The 19,247-nt window shown below is 37.7% G+C and overlaps 1 protein-coding gene across 4 annotated transcripts in view; it reads left to right on the forward strand.

Moving 5' to 3' along the window:
* The window catches only part of LOC145779576 (transmembrane protein 131-like), a 46,896-nt gene that overhangs the window by 11,853 nt on the left and 15,796 nt on the right, over positions 1 to 19,247 (forward strand). The window contains exons 8-23 of one of the 4 annotated variants that reach the window (XM_082591196.1): positions 389 to 469; positions 3,939 to 4,089; positions 4,831 to 4,887; positions 5,775 to 5,975; positions 6,351 to 6,459; positions 7,267 to 7,426; positions 8,472 to 8,669; positions 9,026 to 9,130; positions 9,610 to 9,720; positions 9,910 to 10,014; positions 10,650 to 10,736; positions 16,787 to 16,884; positions 17,247 to 17,374; positions 17,999 to 18,116; positions 18,525 to 18,657; positions 19,029 to 19,211. In XM_082591196.1, coding sequence (XP_082447322.1) covers positions 389 to 469; positions 3,939 to 4,089; positions 4,831 to 4,887; positions 5,775 to 5,975; positions 6,351 to 6,459; positions 7,267 to 7,426; positions 8,472 to 8,669; positions 9,026 to 9,130; positions 9,610 to 9,720; positions 9,910 to 10,014; positions 10,650 to 10,736; positions 16,787 to 16,884; positions 17,247 to 17,374; positions 17,999 to 18,116; positions 18,525 to 18,657; positions 19,029 to 19,211 — 2,025 coding nt within the window. The remainder of the gene's footprint in view (positions 1 to 388; positions 470 to 3,938; positions 4,090 to 4,830; positions 4,888 to 5,774; positions 5,976 to 6,350; positions 6,460 to 7,266; positions 7,427 to 8,471; positions 8,670 to 9,025; positions 9,131 to 9,609; positions 9,721 to 9,909; positions 10,015 to 10,649; positions 10,737 to 16,786; positions 16,885 to 17,246; positions 17,375 to 17,998; positions 18,117 to 18,524; positions 18,658 to 19,028; positions 19,212 to 19,247) is intronic. The other 3 variants (XM_082591197.1, XM_082591198.1, XM_082591199.1) reach the window with 3 other exon arrangements.

Raw genomic sequence — 19,247 nt, forward strand, 5'->3', positions numbered from 1 at the left:
CATTTGCTACTGCACAGGTAGTTTGTACTTGTTTTAGCCCCCTGGTATAAAGTCAGTCCTGCTGATTGACGAGCGTCGGAAATAAGCTGGTTATCATCTTCAACAGAAGTAACCAAAAACGTATTTTGTGATCAGATGCCTGGTGAATAGTTTCATTCTGTATTGATTCAACGTTTGCAGACGTTGAGTTAATGTACTAAAGGAACGATTTTCAACACATGTAAACGTTGAATCAGTGTAGAAAACCTAATTTGCTGGCTTGTGATGCCAGCTCTGAGTGGCATAGAATAGCTCAATCGTATTTCTTACATCATGTGGAAGAGTCATTTCTCTGTTGACGATATTAAACCGTTCTTTGGCCATCGTCGTTGACGAATTGTTTGCACAGGTATTAGAAATGTACACATCGAGTGGCTATCTACACCTTCAACTGCCGACTGGCTCACATAAAGGAAGTAAAAAAATATGGGTATGCTTGAATGGTTAGATTGTTTTTGTTGTTTTTAAGAAACTCTTTTATTGTTTCACTTAGCTACTAGGACAACACATGAAGCGATCTTTCAAATACTACTTTTACATTTCTATGCAATTATCCTTTCCTATCAGATGAATGTTGTGATAGTTGTAAGAACACAAGTACCATTTTGAATAAGGAAGGTATTGTTGTTGTTATGGTTACTGATGCCAATAGTAAATCCGTTGTCGTCATATTGGGCATAGGGCCAACATCAAACAGCTGGGTTCATAAGCTATAACGCTCAGCTCCAGATAGCAAATCAGTCGTTTTAAACATTGTAATGTAAAAAATGTAATAAACGGCTAACTTGCTGTTTGGGAGAGTCTGATCACAGCCCATTGTTATTGTTTCGCTTGGCTTCACCTCTAGTTTCTCCAGCGTTCAGGCTTGAATGGCGGTAGTGGCGTTCTTGTCATTGAAACAAGGTGGGACTGAAAGTTATGTACAAAGTATTGTGTTGTCCAACGAAGCGTTTCGAAAGCTTTTTTTTCAGCTTAAACTAGTTTAATGTCATTAGCCGGCGTTTTAGCGACGTGAATTGCTTACATCTTACACGGTTGTATTATTGTGCCACTGGCAACCTATGCTTGGGTATTGTTCCATCGAAAGACGGTTTGTGTTGGTCCGTGCATCCTTTCATTTAGTTTTTCGCGGCAGCTACAACATACAACAATGGCTGTCCTGTAATTGCGTGCCAACCCGCTCTCGTGTATTGATTTTGCTGATGTTTTGATTTCCGTGCTTACTTTCGGTGTGCTACTGTTACCTCGCTTGGGAGGTTCAGTGTGTCATCAACACACCAAACACTCACCCTAACTTGAAATGAACCAGATGCAGTAAACTTTCAGCAGCGGAGTGTGTGCATTTGCATAGAATCGAACTAACACCTTTTCGACTGCGATTTGGCTGCTTGCACAAAAAGACGTGTAAAGTACTACGCATTTCCGATTTAATTTCACAAGTTAAGAATATCTAATTGGTCATCAATGATTAATGTAAAGATTTGTTTGGTTGGCTTTGTCGTTTCTACCAGTTGATGTAATCTTCCAACAAATGCTTTGAGAGTGGGAAAGAAAATTGCAAACTCACTGGCAGGCGATATTTTGAAATCTATTTCACCGAGTTAGCATTTTGACTAAACATTTTCACTGGTTGTGCTGTTTGGCATCCACATTTTAGTGAGCTTTTATTCTTTCACTCAGAAGACTTGTGTTAGTTGAGAAATTGTATATGTATTATTTGTTTTCCTTCAACACAGCATTAATACACACCATCACTTCCATAAACGTTGTCCCTTATGATTGAATGGTGTAGCGTTAGGATCCACAACATTGACTTTGATTGACATTTACATTGATTTTCTATTTACTTCATGGATCTAGTAAGATCAGTACAGTTTTTTGCTGTAATTTTAATGCTTGAAGCCATTGCGGTCTTTTTGTTTTTCTCTAAAAGTTTCTTTTGCAAAGTTTCTTTTTTTTTTCCGCATTCGTCATTTCTTGCATTGGAAGCATCACCTCATGGATTGATGACTGCTGTGACCACAAGAAAGTTTGTAGCTACCGTAGCTCAACTTTGGATAATTTCTGATTTTGTAATGTTGCAATCGCCTGTAAAAAAAGAAATAGCAGAATGTATTTGATATAATCAACTTATCCCAATCATCAATTCCCGAGACATAAGGTTTTATTTCATGCTTCGTTTTCTTGTATTATTATTTTTGATAGCACCGTTCTCATTTTTCTTGGTATCGTTTTAACACATATTCCAGATCGAAAATTTTAGCCTCATTTGGATTGATCACAATATGGTTTATTGAATAAATGGACTGTTAATGCTATAAACTCGTATTGAATAGCGAATGTATTGGGTAGTTAGTCCCTTTTTCTATCTTCAATCATTTTTTTTTCTATTTTTTAGTAAATCGATGATTTCTTGCAATCTGCAAACGTTAAATCAACGTTAGCTAGATTGATTGTTTACAGGAATTCTACTTTTCATGATTTTCGATATGTCGATTGTCAGAACACTTAATTTGTTTTTGTCTATGCCTAAGTATTAATAGTTTGTGATTTTGCTTTTCTGCAACTTTCCATATTTGGACATTCCTTTTTATTTACACGGTGACCACAGAAAACAGGAGTATTTTTTTAGTGTAACAAAGTTATTTCAGCTTGATTTGTGTTTCACGTCTTGTCATGATTTGAATTTCCAAGCAAAGCGGTGGTAGATATTCATCGCAGTTTATACACAATTTGATCGATATAATCATTGCCTTCTTTGCAAGTCTACTGTTTTGCTACAATTTGCTGCCTTGCTACGATAATTTTTGATCATGATTTGTAGTTGCTACGAGTGTAACTTTTATTGAGCCTTCCGCATTGGCCATCACGTTAAAATAACCAAGCATAGTAATAAACTGTACGGTCTTTTTTCCCAGCTATCAAGAGTTGTTTTTTGTTTGTTAAAACGGCGACCTTTCCTGGCTGCGGTACTCTTTGGAATGTTAGCAACAAACTAACAAACACAGAAAATAGCAACACAAAACTTCTTGAAGTGAGGTTCCACCCTTTCTGCTCAACACAGGCGTTGTTTTGAAAGTGATGCCTCGAGGCGCTTTGTGGTATGCGTCACCGCGAAGAAAAGCAGATGTGATTGTGTTTTAGTAAAGCCCATAGCGGAGGCTAGCTGCTCGTGCCGTCAAATTATATTGTGGGTATACTATATCAGAAAACCCACCCAGTTTTTTTACATTGATTTAATGTCTGTAGGCGTTGAATCAATGTAAAAACGACTGATTTGTCGCCTCAGAAAGATTTGACAATTTGAAATTGTATAGTTAAAATCTCGTGTTGATTTTTTATTGTTTCAAAGTCCTTGGCTAAGATACCTAATTGCGATTCCATGTAAGCGTACAGGGGGTTTCAATCATCCTTCTGCAACCCTTCCCTCACCAGCGGGGTAGAAACATTTTCTCCGAAGGCGACCGCTTCAATACACGCATTTTTATATAAACACAATTTTTTGTCGTTTGTACAGATATCTGTATGTTGCAACATCTCTTGAGGCGAAATAAATTTTATGAAAGCAACAAGTCATTGTCACATGGCTTTGTGTCATCAACAAATTTCCGTAACACCAGCTTTGTGTTATCCTCTTTGTTTCGGGTTGGAGAACTTTTGCATCGTTGTTGCCTATGACACTAGTGTGTTTTTAATGATATTATATTTTCCTTGTTCTCCTTCAGTCATGTATTGTTTGGTTTATGTTATGATCTCTTTATGCACGCTATGCATTTATAAAATGCTGGCAAGATATCTTAGTTGGCGCTTGACCGAGATAGTCAATAGGAAGGGCCGTCACTTTGAATCGTTGGCATAAAATGTTTGTCATCCTCTTGATGAAATTATTTTTGTTTTAGGAAATTCCTCCATACGAGTCAAGAGATTTAATGCAGGCCAGCTTTCTAGGCCAGGTCGCTGACAACCACACGGCGTTTATTCGAATAAAAACAAATCACACTGATCACACAAAGTATTTAATACTTCCCATGGAGGTGGAAGTGTCATCAGGTAATTGTACCCACAGGATGGCAGCAGCAACAAGCGAAATGCCGATTGTACTTTATTGCTACGACAACAAATGTTCTCCTGTTTTTGTGTGCCAGCACTTACGGTAGTAGCTATTTCACCTGTTGTAATTGGTTTTAAAATTATTTTTGATGGCCGATTTTTAATGCGTTTTTGTGTTTTGTTTGCGTGTGATATCATTCGCGCTACATACCTGGTAGAAGCAGGGGTTTGAACCTGTGTCTGCTAAACACCAACGAGCGGAGATGCCACCCACCAAGCTTGGCAAACCTCTTTGACAAAAACTCGTGTTGCTCTTAGTAGCAAACACTTGGTCAATTAATGTTTGGGTGTCACACAGGGGTCTGCTACTATTCGGTGAGTCCGATTCGGTGAGTTCCTAACCTCTAACCCCTACCCCTAATCCCTAATCCTAAAACGGCAATGATAATTAGGCTACGGTACCCGATAATTTAAAAAAAAAATTAAAAAATCACCGAATAGGGATCGGACTCACCGAAACGGACTAATCGGACTCACCGAAACGGACTCACCGAATCGGACTCACCGAAACGGGCCATTCCGGTCACACAGAGCCAAACAAACATGTGAGTTTGGACATCTACATTATACTAATCATCATAAACCTCTTGCAAAATTAAAATTTGATCGTTGTGTCAGGTTTTACAATTGAAAGAATTCTGTTTTATTTTTGTCTTAATAATTTGTTTTGTTATTATTCAGTTCCAGGAATATATTCCTCATTAGAAATGCTGGATTTCGGCACTTTGCGCTCTAAAGGTATGTCATGGTTTATTGATTAAAGGCAAGCAAAATCGTATATTTTTAGTGTATTGCCATATTTCAACGTCATTAAACATAAAATATTGATATAAAATAGTCAAAAACTTACAATTACAGTAACTGTCGTGTATACCGATGGGCTGAATTATTCATCAGAGCATCAATGACCACAAAATATGATCTCGCATATCACGTTCGAGAATCAGCTCTTTTTCTATTTGCTAAACGTTTGGAAACGTTAATTATGCATTAAAACGCGTTTTGCTGCCAAGAGAGCTGCTTGATCTGTTTATTTAGATTCAAAGCAACGAACATCGCCGGTATTTCTCTGATAGGCTCCATGACGTAGTAGGCTACGTCATGCTCTAGTAGTAGCCTATTTGCGTTTCAATTTTCAGATCACTGTTAAACTGTGACATCTTCTTTTCTTGCCTTTGCAATATTGTGATAAGAACAGTTCAGTTCGGAATACTATCAAATCTGTTTCATTTGCACTTTTGAACAGACGTGTATCTGTTTTTGTATATGAAAACATTGTTATTTTATATTTCCTCGATAAAGTTTCAATCAAAATAAGACAATGAATTTTGTGAAGCCTACAACTATTACTCGATTTACTTGTTTTGTTGATTTATCCAAGTTAATTCGGAACTTTTAAATTTTCAAATTAACTTTTATTGACTTTTAATATGGAAAACAATGCTTTAAAACCGCGATTCAACAAATACTGCTGCATCTTCACTCACTTTTATTATTTCATTGGTTTCTTCGAAAGACTTGTTAAAATGCAAACCTCACATGCGATAAAAAGATGAAAAATGTTTGGCAACCGTTGTAAACACTCTTTACAACAAATCTGTAAATCTTTCCTCATGTGTTTTCAGATAAACCAAAAGTTCTTAATTTATTTTTATTAAACTTTGGATCTAAAGAAGTTCAAGTATCTTCCGTATCAAGTCTACCTTCCAACCCTGCCATAGAGATTGAGTTTAAACCAACCAGACTGAAACCATCTGAAGCTTTATATACTCGGGTGGCAAATGTGTCCTTTGATGGTAATTTGCTCGTTCGGCGTTCAGATGTTGGTAACTATTATCCTTTGAAAATCCTGTCAACTTGGTCTTAATATCCGTACACTTTTCGTCATGTCTGGATTTGTTGGATGAAAACGATTGCTTGTAAACATCATGCGTTTCAAAAAAATATGCTTTTGAAACGGTATAGTTTGCTACTTTCCTAAATTGATATGTATGTATTGCACCAAAATAAACTTGACCTTGTTTGTGGTAGAAGAAAAACTTAAACGTTCTTTCCATGGATTCCCTCGCACGACCGAGTTCTCTCCCGTGCAGTTTTGTTATAGTAAAGATTTTATAAATGGGGCGGAGCTGTTCATTGCAGGCAAGGCAGGTTTTGTTTATCTATACAAAATACGCTCATCATAACTATTTTGATAACAGTGACAAGATCGAAGGATGTAAAGCAGTGGAGCGGACAAATTGTTATTAAAACAAAAGAAAAGTCTTATTCAAAGCTTTCTATACCGTATCAAGCCACTGTTTTAGATGGGTAAGCTTGTTCTTTTATCTTTTGAGATTGCACCAATGTAACTTCTCAGCAACGTTGCTTTATGCGATATTGCCATCAGGCTAACAGTAAGCATCTACATGGAAAATTATTCTCGGCACGTTTTTATATTTTTTCTTATTAACATGTTCTGTCCAAAATCAATTTTTGCTAAATATGGAGCGACTGATTGTAAAATATTAACGAATTGTTCCTCCTATGTATAATATTTACTTTTCCATCAAATCGATAATATGAAGTAAATGCTCTAGCAAACCTTACATCGCTCCCAGTCTCTGAGAGTTTGAAGTAGGAGAAATGATTTGTAAGAATCTTATTGTATTTGTATTGTGTATTATGTGACCTTAGTCTAACTACTACAGCCCGGAATGGAATGAATAGCTTTTTCAACAACCAGACGAACACGCTTGAACGGTTAGAAATGAAACATTTCAATCTCCAACCCTGCAATTGGAAATATTAAATCAAATTAAAAAACACCTTCAGTAAAATGAGATGAAAGAGCGATATTTTAGTTGGGTAATATCTTTCCACAAGTCAAATGTTCAGAGCCCCCTCGTTTTAGGATGGCAAAGCAGTCTCCGCGGCAATAGTGTTGACCAGGTTTTGAAGTGTTGTTTGTTTTGATTGACCCATTAATTGCAGAAGCTTAACATTTCGTTGGTGCAATGTTGACCAACTCTTTATAGAATGTTCAACTGCAATGTACTCACTATCGAATCATGTTTTTATCTTTATTTTTTTCTTGGCTTGCATCTTAATTCTATTTCTCACGTTTTTGTTTTATAGAAACCTCGGTTATGACGAAGAGATGACGTATTTCCGAGTGGTTGATGAGGAACGCGACTCCGTTGCACCGCTGCACAACATTTCTTTGACAAACACTTTCACGTTTCCAATGATTTTGCACAAACTTAAACTTTCTGACAATGCCGAAAAGTTTTTTAAGGTAATTCTTAAACGATATCACGTTTGTGTTGAGCAAAATGAGCAAAGCTGCCTGTATTACAAAGCGCTTTATTATTATACGCAGAGATAGTGGTTTTCACTACAGCATGTCACAATATGTTGTTGTGTATGGTACTTGCATGTATTCAATTTGTTACGAAAGTTTCGCTTGCAACATATCATAAAATAGTTTGAAATTGAATACGATTTGTTGCGTATAACCTTCGCAACAGATGTGTTCTGCATTTATTGTGTGCTGGCTGATCTGACTCAACTGGTTTTGCTTGAACAAAAGTTTGCCAATCTTTTCTTGTCTGTGTCATTCTTTTCATTTTGGTCTATTACTCCTACTTTGGTTTCAATTCATTTAATATCAATGCACTTTTTCCATCTTATCTTTTCAATTAATTTCTTCCATTGCACATCACAGTGATCCTTTCCTTCCTCCAAGAACATGGTCAGTGCAAGTCATCTCCTCTCGATGGTTTCCTTTCACTCTTCTTTGTTTCTTCTTTTCTTCTTTGTTCTTTCTCTTTGTTTATTTCTTCTCTTGTTATCTTTTTCCATGCCGTCATCTCGCAGCTTCCATTTTTTAGTCTCCACTCACATCCAGGTATCAACTTCTGACGTCACTCCACAACTTCCTCCTCATTCATTCACTCTTGGTAGTGTTAGCGACAAGGACCATGCTGCTTGCTCTTCCCTTTTTAGCTCAATGCTTCCAGTGCCTTGGTTTAACTTCTCTTTCACTTCATCGATCTTCACTCTCCCGGATGTTCGATTGTGTTCGTTTTGACGATAGCCTTTAACTCTTTTTCTGTTCTATTTGTCTTCACTTTTACAGTTTTTCGTGAGCTTAGTTTCGCCATGAACTTCTTTCTCAACCCTTTAAGCGTGAACAATATTTCTATTTCAATGCTACCACGTTGTTAACCCTGACCACAAGATCCACCGGCTTTACCATGCAGCTTAACCAATTATGATTCAGGCAAAGCTACCTCCGTTTTGTAGTGAATAGTTGAACTTTGAACTGGTTTTATTTGCAGATTGTCAATTTTACCTCTCCTTGTATCATACCCACGCAAGACACTGTCACGTGTTTCATGGTTGAATGCGCGACTTCTGCTTTTCACGCGGAGAATGGCAGAAAGATTGACGCAGTAGACACCGTTCATCATCTTGTACTACACACCAATGCATCAACTTTTTCCATGCCATTACATGTATATACTGGATTGCTGTCGGTAAGCACACAGTGGGATGATGACTTTAAATTGGTTCTTAGGTTCAACAACTACTGTTTGCATAATTATGTCAAACGATGTTGCTGACTGCAAGTTGCAACTGTCAGTTAAGAATATATTATCTTAACAAGTGTTAAGTTATTGATGAAAGCTCTATCACACGAACTTATTTTGTGGAGCATCTGAGCGAAGTTAACCTGTGCTTTTTCTCAGTGTAATTAACGAAGGCACTCAGTTCTGCAGTAATTTTTTTTTCCTTTAACCGCTTTCGATTCTAGTTTTGCTGCTTGTGTTTGCGGCTGGTCGACTGTGTGAGGTTTGTTCTTTGACAGTTGATCATATTTATTTTTGTGCAGTACAAAATCCAGAAAGTGAACGCCGCCGACATAGATTTTGGCATATTGGGCACGTTGGACAAACGACAGATGCTATTGACCATCTATAACCATAATCCATTACCGGTGAGTTGTGCCGCAAAGGTTTGGCGTATTAATCGGCCGTGTAGACGCCTTCATTTGAATTGACGTTTGAGAAGCCACTAGCAAAGTTCACATTCACTTGTAGGTGTCTACACGGTCGTTGAAATGTTCAACTTTTTGATGCACAGCTTTACAGTAACTTAAAATTTGATTCAATTAAATTTTAAACAGACACGTTTTCAGATGATCTTTCCAACAAGCAATTTGTGGATTGATATTTACAATCAACAAATATATCTCCATTAAACCGACTAACGTTTGAAAATTCTGTTGAGTTATAAAATCTTACGTTAATTCTACGTGACATTTAATAACATTAAACATTGTTTTGGTGTACTTTAGTAGTAAACAAAACGTGTCCATTTTCATGCTGGCTTAATTTCAAATGCTTTAAGTATGTTGCATTCCGTGCGCCCATCTAAGAAAGAACATTTTTATCAAAGTGTTCACTTTACTTTCAGGTGAAGCTATTTGATTGCAACACCACTTTGAATGGGGTGGCGATGAATCTCGTCTCCCTGACCAAAGAAGACAAAGAGATTGACACAATTGTGAGGTCACAACGTCACAATGTAAGTAAGATTTTACCTCATGACTCAGCACTTGCTCCGGTGGCGAGTTGGTTTCTTCATGTGGATTTTAAACAAAGGTACCACTTGTAAATGTTGTAAAATATTTAACCCTATTTTCATAAACTGCAACATGAAGAAATTTTGGCTTTTGAATGCTTCCAGGTAATCGTGTTTTCCTTCTGCTTCCAGATCTTTCTTCCTCCTCAGTCGTGCCTGGTTGTTGAAATAGTTCTGACCGCACCTAACAGTGAGACGACCATCAGTGGTTCAATAGACGTTTATACAGAATTTGAGGTGACTTCAGTGGTTGTTTACTTGTATTGATTGTTATTTTCTTTGTTTCAAATCACACACCTTCCACTTGAGACACATTTTGCTCAACCCGATAGTTGTTATGTTATGATTTAGTTTAATGTGAATTACATAGATATTCAAGCTTTCAGAATAATTCGAAAGCTGTGATGGCTATCCCTCGTCTTCGAGGATGATGGTCCTCGCATGAACGCTAACAGTGAGATGTGTATGTAGAGAAGTTGGGAAAAGTAACTTGCATGCATTAGAAGTAGCTATCATCGTATTTGTTGTTCATTTAAGAAATATTTTGGAAGTGCTGTTGTTTTGTCTTGAAGGCGTTTAAATGAAATTCTCCTTACTGCTTGTGACCTGTTTCCACGTGGCACCACTTCATCAAACACTCAAAGCAAGATAGGTACCCCCGTTTTGGGTCGAGGGCGTACAAGCCTGTCATAATTGCACCTTGATATTTTATGTTGATCATCGCCAAAACCATCCTGACAGCAAAATTTCGCATGCAGACGTTGAATCAATGTAAAAATTACATATTTTGCTGTCTGGGAAGTCACACTGATAACACGATTGATTCTTTGATATTGGTTTTTGACTTGTCCTTGACCCATTGTCTTTTTCAGACCCTCAAAATTCCATTGAGAGGCATCGTTGCTGTCGGCTCCTTCACAATAAAACCTTCCAAAATCAAATTCCGTCCATCTTTTCCGGTGAGTTGAACTTGCTGCTAAACAACATCCCAGTCATCAAATCAGTATTTTCTTTTACATAGCTTCAACATCTGCAAAGGTTGAATTAATGTAAAAAGAACTGACTCGTTGACTGATATGCACTACGCAAACACACACAATTTATTGGTGACAACCAGTTAAACAAAACAAATGAATCAGATATTGACTTTTGAATCCATCCTTTACTGAAGAGGCGTTAAGAGACACCTTTATGTTGTTTTTCATTACACTGTCGAGGTAAGGCAATCACATATGATTGCTATTTTTCCACTCATGTGCATTATGATTACTGAAGGTTCAGGCATAGTGATAGTATTCGTTGCCATGGTACATGACTGAGCATTCTGTTCATGACTCAGTGCTTTTCAAAGTCATGTGCAGTTACTGTTTTGTGCTACATGCCATGTGGTGTTTCATGAAAGTGTTAAACTCTTGATTTCCCTTTGTCACCGGTTACCTACAAGACCTAAAGACACACGCAATTTTGTGAACTATCACTTGCGTGGTGTATTGCTCTTTGCTGTGTTTCTATTGTCCATTATTTCCTTCCTGTGTAGTGTCTCTTTTTGTGGCATTTGAGTTAAATTGAAGGTTTGGGTTGAGATTTTAATTAGTTGACATTGGGTTGAAATGTTATATTTTAAAAATGATTGTCGGTTGTATGTCAAGTAGCGATAAATTTGGTTGTCGTATTATATTGTTGTGATGTAACAAAGCAGATCCATCAAATATCTTTCAATTTTTTAAATATAATAATAATAATTAAATTTATTTCACACCCATTGGGTGCAAAATAACCTCAAATTTTATGAAGATTGATCAATAAAATTGCTCTATTCGGAGCTCTTCTGGTTGTAACGCAGATCAATGGAAATGACGTTGAAACGGATCCAGATAACAAATCAATCGTTTTTTACATTGAATCAACGTCTGCAGACGTTGATTCAATGTTAAAAAGACCTTTAGATCGTTATCACGTTTCCCTGATAGTGACGTAAGCGGCTCTTGTGGACTTGTGACACTAATTTGCATACACGCCCTCTGCATGCCTTCCACAGATGCGGCACAAATGTCATTGCGTATTGGTGATGCTATGGCGTTAGCCGGCAATTCCAAGAATAGAAAGGAAAAGCAGATTTTCAAGTCTCATTGAGCACAAATACACTTATATCGATTGACCTTTATTTATAGTCAGCGTCTGACAAAAATAAGTTTTTGAAGAATGAAGACGCTTTGACAATTTATAACTTTTGAAATAAGAAAAGCCCGGGATTTCTATCAACACATATTCAGCGGCAGTTAACATAAACGCCAGAATACCATTCATGTGATTGTCAGTGAGTGTCGTTTTGTAATACCCACGCTTGTAGATCTGTCGGCTTTATCTTCCGATACAGCAAGTCCAACCAAGCTTGTTTCATGCCGCAGCCGCATATGATAAAACTCATTTTTGAGAACCGCAATGCAAGACAAACTTAATGACAAGTGTTTATTCCCACAATTTGGGGTTCATCAAGCTCACTATTCTGCTGAGTAGCTAGCTGGTTTAATGACTAATCTTTTTTCTAATTTTATCTCAAAATTATTTCTGAAACGAAACCTCGATGAGAAGCAATAACCTAAGTCGATGCGCAGTAACTTCCCAGCAATTAACTTTTTGTAAACTGCCATCTGCCTTTATTAAAACGCTGTAGTAACCAGTGTTGGATCAATGACTCAATTTTCAGTTCAATTACATCACAATTGCACTGTAATTGTAATTGATCAAACTCTCGTAGTAACTACAACGATTTTCAATGGAGTTGCTTTCTGGTGTGTAATTTTGAATACTATGTTATCCGAGATACCGATTTTATACCAATCTTCAACGTTTCACTTTTTAATTAACTGTATCTTCAACGGCTAGTTACGTTTGAGTTACAAGTAGCTGCCTCACATCGTTTTTGTGAAACTTTCGTATTGCACATAAGCATCATATCGGCAAAAGCAATTATTTTGGGGTAATATTTAATCTATTCGGTTTCGCCTCTATATGACTGCGCTAACGCTGTGTTTATCGTAAAACGCTGAGAGCAACGCGTGTCTGCGGTGGGTACAGCGCTATAACCGAACAGCAAAACTCATCAACTTACATTGATTTAACGTCTGCACACGTTGAATCAAAGTAAAAATTACGGATTTTGCTGTCTGGATATGTACAGTATTACAACATTATTATTTAGCTTTTTGCTTGTGTGATTGATGTTGTAAAAAACAACTGTTATCGGCCGAGTTAAACCAATACCATAGGTGGCGTTGGTTAAACCCAAAGAAAAAGCGATGTTTTATTGTGATACGGTTTTAAACTTATACTTGGCAATCTCAATTGCAACATAATTACTGAGGTTGCTACATTTCAACATCAGTGATCACTGATCACATTGATAAAAGGACAGCAATAACATGCAGGAAACTGTAATTTCCCAGTTCATCTAGTAAATGAGCACGTTGCTGTGTTTACTGCTTGCTTGCACTTCAGCCCACATCTGCTGCATTTCTTGGTAACGAGGAGAAAGCAATGAAAGCGCGGAAATGACGCGTTTGCAAGCTAGTACCTGTGGATTTTTCACCGACTATATGAGTAATGCAGCATAACGGAAGGGGGGTAAAAATAGAAAGTTTCTTTTTTATTGTTGGCGTCACGATGCAGTTGAAGAGAGAAGAGTTTGCCTCCAACAAACATGAAAACTGTTTATTTTGCTTTCAGTCGTTTGAAACGCATTAATCTACTTGGTGCATTTTCATAATTACACACATTTCTATGCCTTATATGGATTAACGCACGAAAACCAGTGAATCAATGCGACATGCGCTTGACAACCAAGGAGAAAGTAGCTTTTGATAAATGGCGCGAAACCTTGCCACTACAATATTCCACACTCGTTAATTTGCTGAGGTTTGTGGAGCGAGAGCCAAGAATGTGAGTCGTTTTCACAAAGGAATAGAAAACCGTGGAAACAAACGACCGCAGGTTGAATGCCGCTGTTGCCAAATGTAGTGCAACATACTGTAATCATTCAGCAGACTGCATTAATTTATTCTGTAGTATAGGCCTCAGAGTTACCATGGCCTGAGGTATACGTATAGTTTGCAGAGTATATTATGTTCAGTTGGACACGCCAATTGACACCTTCTGCAATTACGAAGCATTATCCAGTTCAACTCCTATTTAAGTCACACAAATAATGTAATTTGGTCAAAAACAACAAATATGAAAGTTTTTGATGATTGCACAGCACGCTAGGTTTGATCCGACCTGGTGATGGTAGTTTGGCGTGCTTTGTAGCATGAAAGCCTACCAAGACGTGTTTACGTACCTGTAAAATGTTCACTTCAACCTTGAAAACTTACCAATTGATAGAACTCTTAGTATTCTTTAATCTTTATAGGTCATGCAACATATTACATATGTCGCTTGACGGTCAGCTCTGGCTGTGGGTGGTGAGAGGATTTATAAATGGTTAGAGATGTACCGATACCAATATTTTGGCCGATACCGATCCCGATACCGATATCACTTTTTTAGGCCGATACCGATACTGATACCGATATTTTGGCCGATACTTTGGTGTTACAAAAAGAAGCAATTTTGGTATTTGCAAGGAATCATATCAAATGCTAAGTTTTACCTTATTTGCATAAAACTATTGAAAAAAGCTTTCAATTGGCATAACTTATTAAAGATTCAAGAATCCAATCTCAACTGCATTGTTGTGTCATAATAGTAGGTTTTAGTAATAAAAGGCCACCATAATTGAGGACTGGGGTATAAGGGAAGAAACATTCCATCATAATTGGGGTTTCTGAAAAATTAATATTTAAAGTGTTTGCGCAAACTCTCCAAATAGGCTATCATAATTGATAATAAGATGTAAAATGTAAACCAAGTGATTTGTGTAGTCGTACAAAAACTATTCGACAAGTAATGTGCAACCTAATGGCGCTTGTCGTTCGGTTGAAAAGCTTTTACCAGGCCAAGACTACCCAGGTAGCAAAAATGTATACTTTTGCATCGTTTTTACGTTGCTAAACGTTTAAAAAACCCGTGTAACTTGGTTGTTTTTAGTAAGCTGGTTCTATCAGTTTCTGATTAAATTTCCACCTTTCGTTGTAATAAACTCACCAAGCTTAAACAATGTCATGGCAGAATAAGTATGCTCAAAATGAAAGCAATGAAACTACGAATCCTCACTAAACTAATCAAAATGGTCTTGTTGCGCCTAAAATGACCAAGGCCTATGAGAGAGGGTACGGAGGGTACGGCGTACCCTTGACGGCCCAAGCCTGTGTTTGTTGGGAGGGCCCGAAATTTTGGTTTTATAGTTTACGCGCAAAAATGTTTGGCTAAAACCATTCTAATTGACTGGGGGCCCATAATCTAGCAAAAGGGCCCAGAAAGGTAAGCGAGTGCTTTGCAAGCAAATTATGGGCCCAAAGTGGTAATTTAATGCTTTACGTGCAAAAATGTTCTGTTTAAAGCACCCTAAATTAAATCATAACACTTAGTTATTCTGCTGTCCGGGCGTACACTAGCCATTTCAATTCTTGTCGATGTCAATTCTTGCTACAAAACGGCTGCCGAGAAACATATAGTTGATTTAATGGTCTAAATGGCTAGCGTGGAAGCTACACCGTTATGGTTAGCGAATCGCAACAGCTCGCTGTACTAGTGAGTGCTCAGCCTTGTGCTGATAGCCGGGAAGAACGCTCCTTTCTTCACAATGAGGTTGTCATCTTAGGCGCAACAAGACCATTTATTGATTAGTTTACTGTTTAGTGAGGATTGGTAGTCCCATTGCTATCATTTTAAGCCTACTTACTCTGCCATGACATTGTATAAGCTTGGTGAGATTATTACAACGAAATGTGGATATTAAATCACAAACTGATAAAACCAGCTTACTAAAAACAACCAAGTTACATGGTTTTTTAAACGTTTAGCAACGTAAAAACGATGCAAAAGTATACATTTTTGCTACCTGGGTAGTCTTGGCCTGGTTTTATCCTCTGCTGAGAAATAAAAAGAAACACAAAGAAAAGCATGATAAATATTGGAGAAATTGAGTCTCCTTCACAACTTAAGAATCGAACAACGCAAAACTGCTGAAACAAAACGTTTTGTTTGAGTGAAAGAATCAGTGTAAGCAAACAATGCCAAGAGGTACGCACATGAAGTCATGGGAGTGTGAGGTATCGAAAATTTGAACAGGTTGTTATTTTTCTATATCAATGTGGTGTTAGTTACTACTTTAAAAAATCTATGTAATATCTTTGCTTCTGCAAAAATCCGCAGCAAACGCCTTTTTTTACATGTTTAGTATCGGCCAAATTTTGCCGATACCGATGCCGATACCGATACTCAAAAAATGGCCGATATCACCGATACCGATGCCGATACCGATATATCGGTACATCTCTATAAATGGTCAAAGCTTTTGCTTGTCGCAATTGTCAGTGTCATGGCTTTGATTGAACAGTGAAGATGTTTTTGTGTGGCTGTTGGGCCTTGGAATTCCAAAATAAACGTAACCAGTCGTAAAAGATGCCTAAGTGTTGTAAGAATAGCAACATTCTTATTTAAAAATAAAATTTAAAAAACAACATTTTTTGTTTTGGTTAGTTGAAAAGATCGGACAATGACGTTTTAGTGAGGCCATCCTGTGTTGAAACTATTGAGATTTTTAAAGATTTGGAATGTCTGTTGCAAGGATTGCTGAACCCTGGTCGTAGGGATACGAAATTTGAATCCCCGACCCCTGACTCAGAGGTTGAAAGTTTCAAGTTTTTGCTTATAACTGAATAGATATTGATTGCAACTGTTGACATTCGCTCTGTATTTTTGAGTGATACTATCATATTGTACACTTTGAGTGGGTCTATACTGTCAAGTGCTTAGCTATTTCCATAGATGTGGACCATTCTTGCTGTTTCGTGTTAACATGTTTTAGTTTAAACCTTCATTTGTCACACTCTCCACATTATCCACGCAGGGCATGGTCATCCACCATACTCTCAGCGTCACAAGTTCTTTTGCACAAAGCGCGAAGATTGAAGGCTTGACATCCACAGACAAGCGGTTTTACTACAGGTCATTGTGTGCTTCCTACAAATGTATAATGTTGATTGAGGCCTTTCATTGCCCGTTTTGTATTGAGGCAAGATATGACGACGGTACATCAAACTACTGTACAGTAGAAGTAAACGTATGAAAACGTTTGACTAGTTACAGCTTTTCAGTATATGTTCTCCAACATTTGGTGAACCAATGCTGAATAATTATTTGCCGAGCGTGACGCTTGAGAATTTATTAATGACACTTTTATTTTTAAATAGAAAAATCCTTGTGTCATCAATGTATTTGAGCAACACCTAAAATTATTCGGTTCATTTTTCGGTTATTCAGTTTCTCCATTCTACATAGTTTCGAAAGCAAATTCTAATTAATTTTAGAAAGCACAAAAACGTTGGCGTTGATCTTGAGCCTGGGAAAGAAATGAAGGCGGGAAAAGTTTACTTCGATGCCAGGCAAGCTTGCAAGTCGGAGCGATGCTATGTCGGGCTGCCCACCTCGACAACCGGTAAGGTTAATCATTACTTGTCAGTTCAAACAAGAATATTTGCTTTCGGTGGCCGATTCAAACAACAAAGCACGCAGCAGCTAAAGTAGAAGTTCTGCTCGGCGATGGAAAACTTTGGTTCAGGCGCATATGCAAAACAGATTAGAATGCCTTTGTGTATAGATACTCTGCATATAAATATCTGTACCATGGTATCTTGCTGAGTTGCACATATATCGTTTGCAAACTGCGGTCCTTTCTGGTTGTTGTAGCTTGCAAGGTCTCTCCGGTGCTTGTGCTTCCTTTCAGGGAAGGCGACTTTTCAATTTTTTTAATACGTGGATAGCTTTCGAAGGTGAAAAATAAGTTTAGATCCGCATCTGGGAGAGGCAGAATGGGGAAAAGTTGGAATCGACTGCCCTAGCTTATAACCTTAGTTCATGGACATATTTGAAACCACAAAGTTTGAATTTCAAAATTTATTTTCTGTAAGGTTTGGTGATTTGGTTTGTCAGGTTTCTGTGTGACGTTTACAATACTCTGTTATTTTCAACGGTTTCGTGATGTAATGTTACCAGCGCTTGATAAGTTAATATTGTTATCATGCTACCTACCGTGTTCTTGTAACCTCTCACCGTCCCACAGTTGGCCACCATTGGTTGACCACGATGAACTTGGCCTTCGACGCTGTGGAGGTGGACACTAAACTATACAAGACCAATCGTGGTTTGTGGAAGGACCTGCAAGACAACAACTCTACGATGTGAGTTAACTACTTATCAGACAGTAAAATGTGTCATTTTTACATTAATTCAATGTCTGCAGACGTTGAATCGATGGAAAAAAACGATGTTTCTACACTGATGAACTGTGTTGTTGTAACCACCGGGTAGTGCAGTTCATGAACAGTATAAATTCAAATAATCAACACTTCGCCAATTTTTTCTTTTCGCAATTTGGACAAGGTGGTGTGTTTTATTACCCCCCAAATAATAGCGGCAGATGGTTGTTTTTCCGCGACACTGCTTATTACAGTTATCATTTTTTTATTACGGAAACAAACTGAAGCATGGAATGTTGTAAAAGTCCAGAGCTCTATCAGATTAGCACAAGATACTTTCCCACGCTTATGGAAAGTTGGTTCGGAAGTTACGTTTATTTTTGATTTTAGAATAAATTCTTCCTTCCGGCTCAACACAAGCTTAAGGATCGTTGATCTTCCTACTACAGCGTCACTGTACTGGCCCTCGTTGCTCGCGGGGCCGGTACACGAGTTTCCTTTGACCCTCGTGAATAAAAAGAAGGTGAGTTGAGTTGATATTTAGTCTTTTTGCCAAATATTTTAACGTTTATCCGCGAAAAGATATGACGAAATGTTACGATGTCTTAATACATCTCAGTTCTCTCGTACCTTTAAACGTTAGAAGTTTTAAAAGCTAAAACCTCAATTGCTAAGGTAACAGGGATCAGTAGTCAGTAGATGTAACAGAAAATACATTTCGCACTTGCTAGTGCATCGTCAGTTCTCATCAATTCTTGTATTACATCTTAGAAGTTTTAAGCTTTTATTAAACGAATGTTTATTTTTCTGCAGTATATGGTTGACGTGGTTGTACGGTTTGTAAAAGCGAATTTCCATAGATAAATTATGGGCCGTCATTTTCTGCTGTTTTAGGTGTCCCAGATAACGCTTCGCAACCCCTCAGATGCTCCGGTGATCATGCAAATCCTTCCTTTGTCACTTTATCCTCAACCTCTGGCTGCAGTTAGAGCTCTCGAGATGCAACATCTTCTTGAAGATGACGGCTTTGTGTTGGACAACAGCAGCATCTTCAATGTCTCCCTGAATCCTGACGCGGTAAGTAGGGGTGTTCAATTTCGATTTTCGATTCGA

The sequence above is a fragment of the Aplidium turbinatum genome, chromosome 11 (assembly GCF_918807975.1).
Source record: "Aplidium turbinatum chromosome 11, kaAplTurb1.1, whole genome shotgun sequence".
NCBI classification, from domain to species: Eukaryota; Metazoa; Chordata; class Ascidiacea; order Aplousobranchia; family Polyclinidae; genus Aplidium; species Aplidium turbinatum.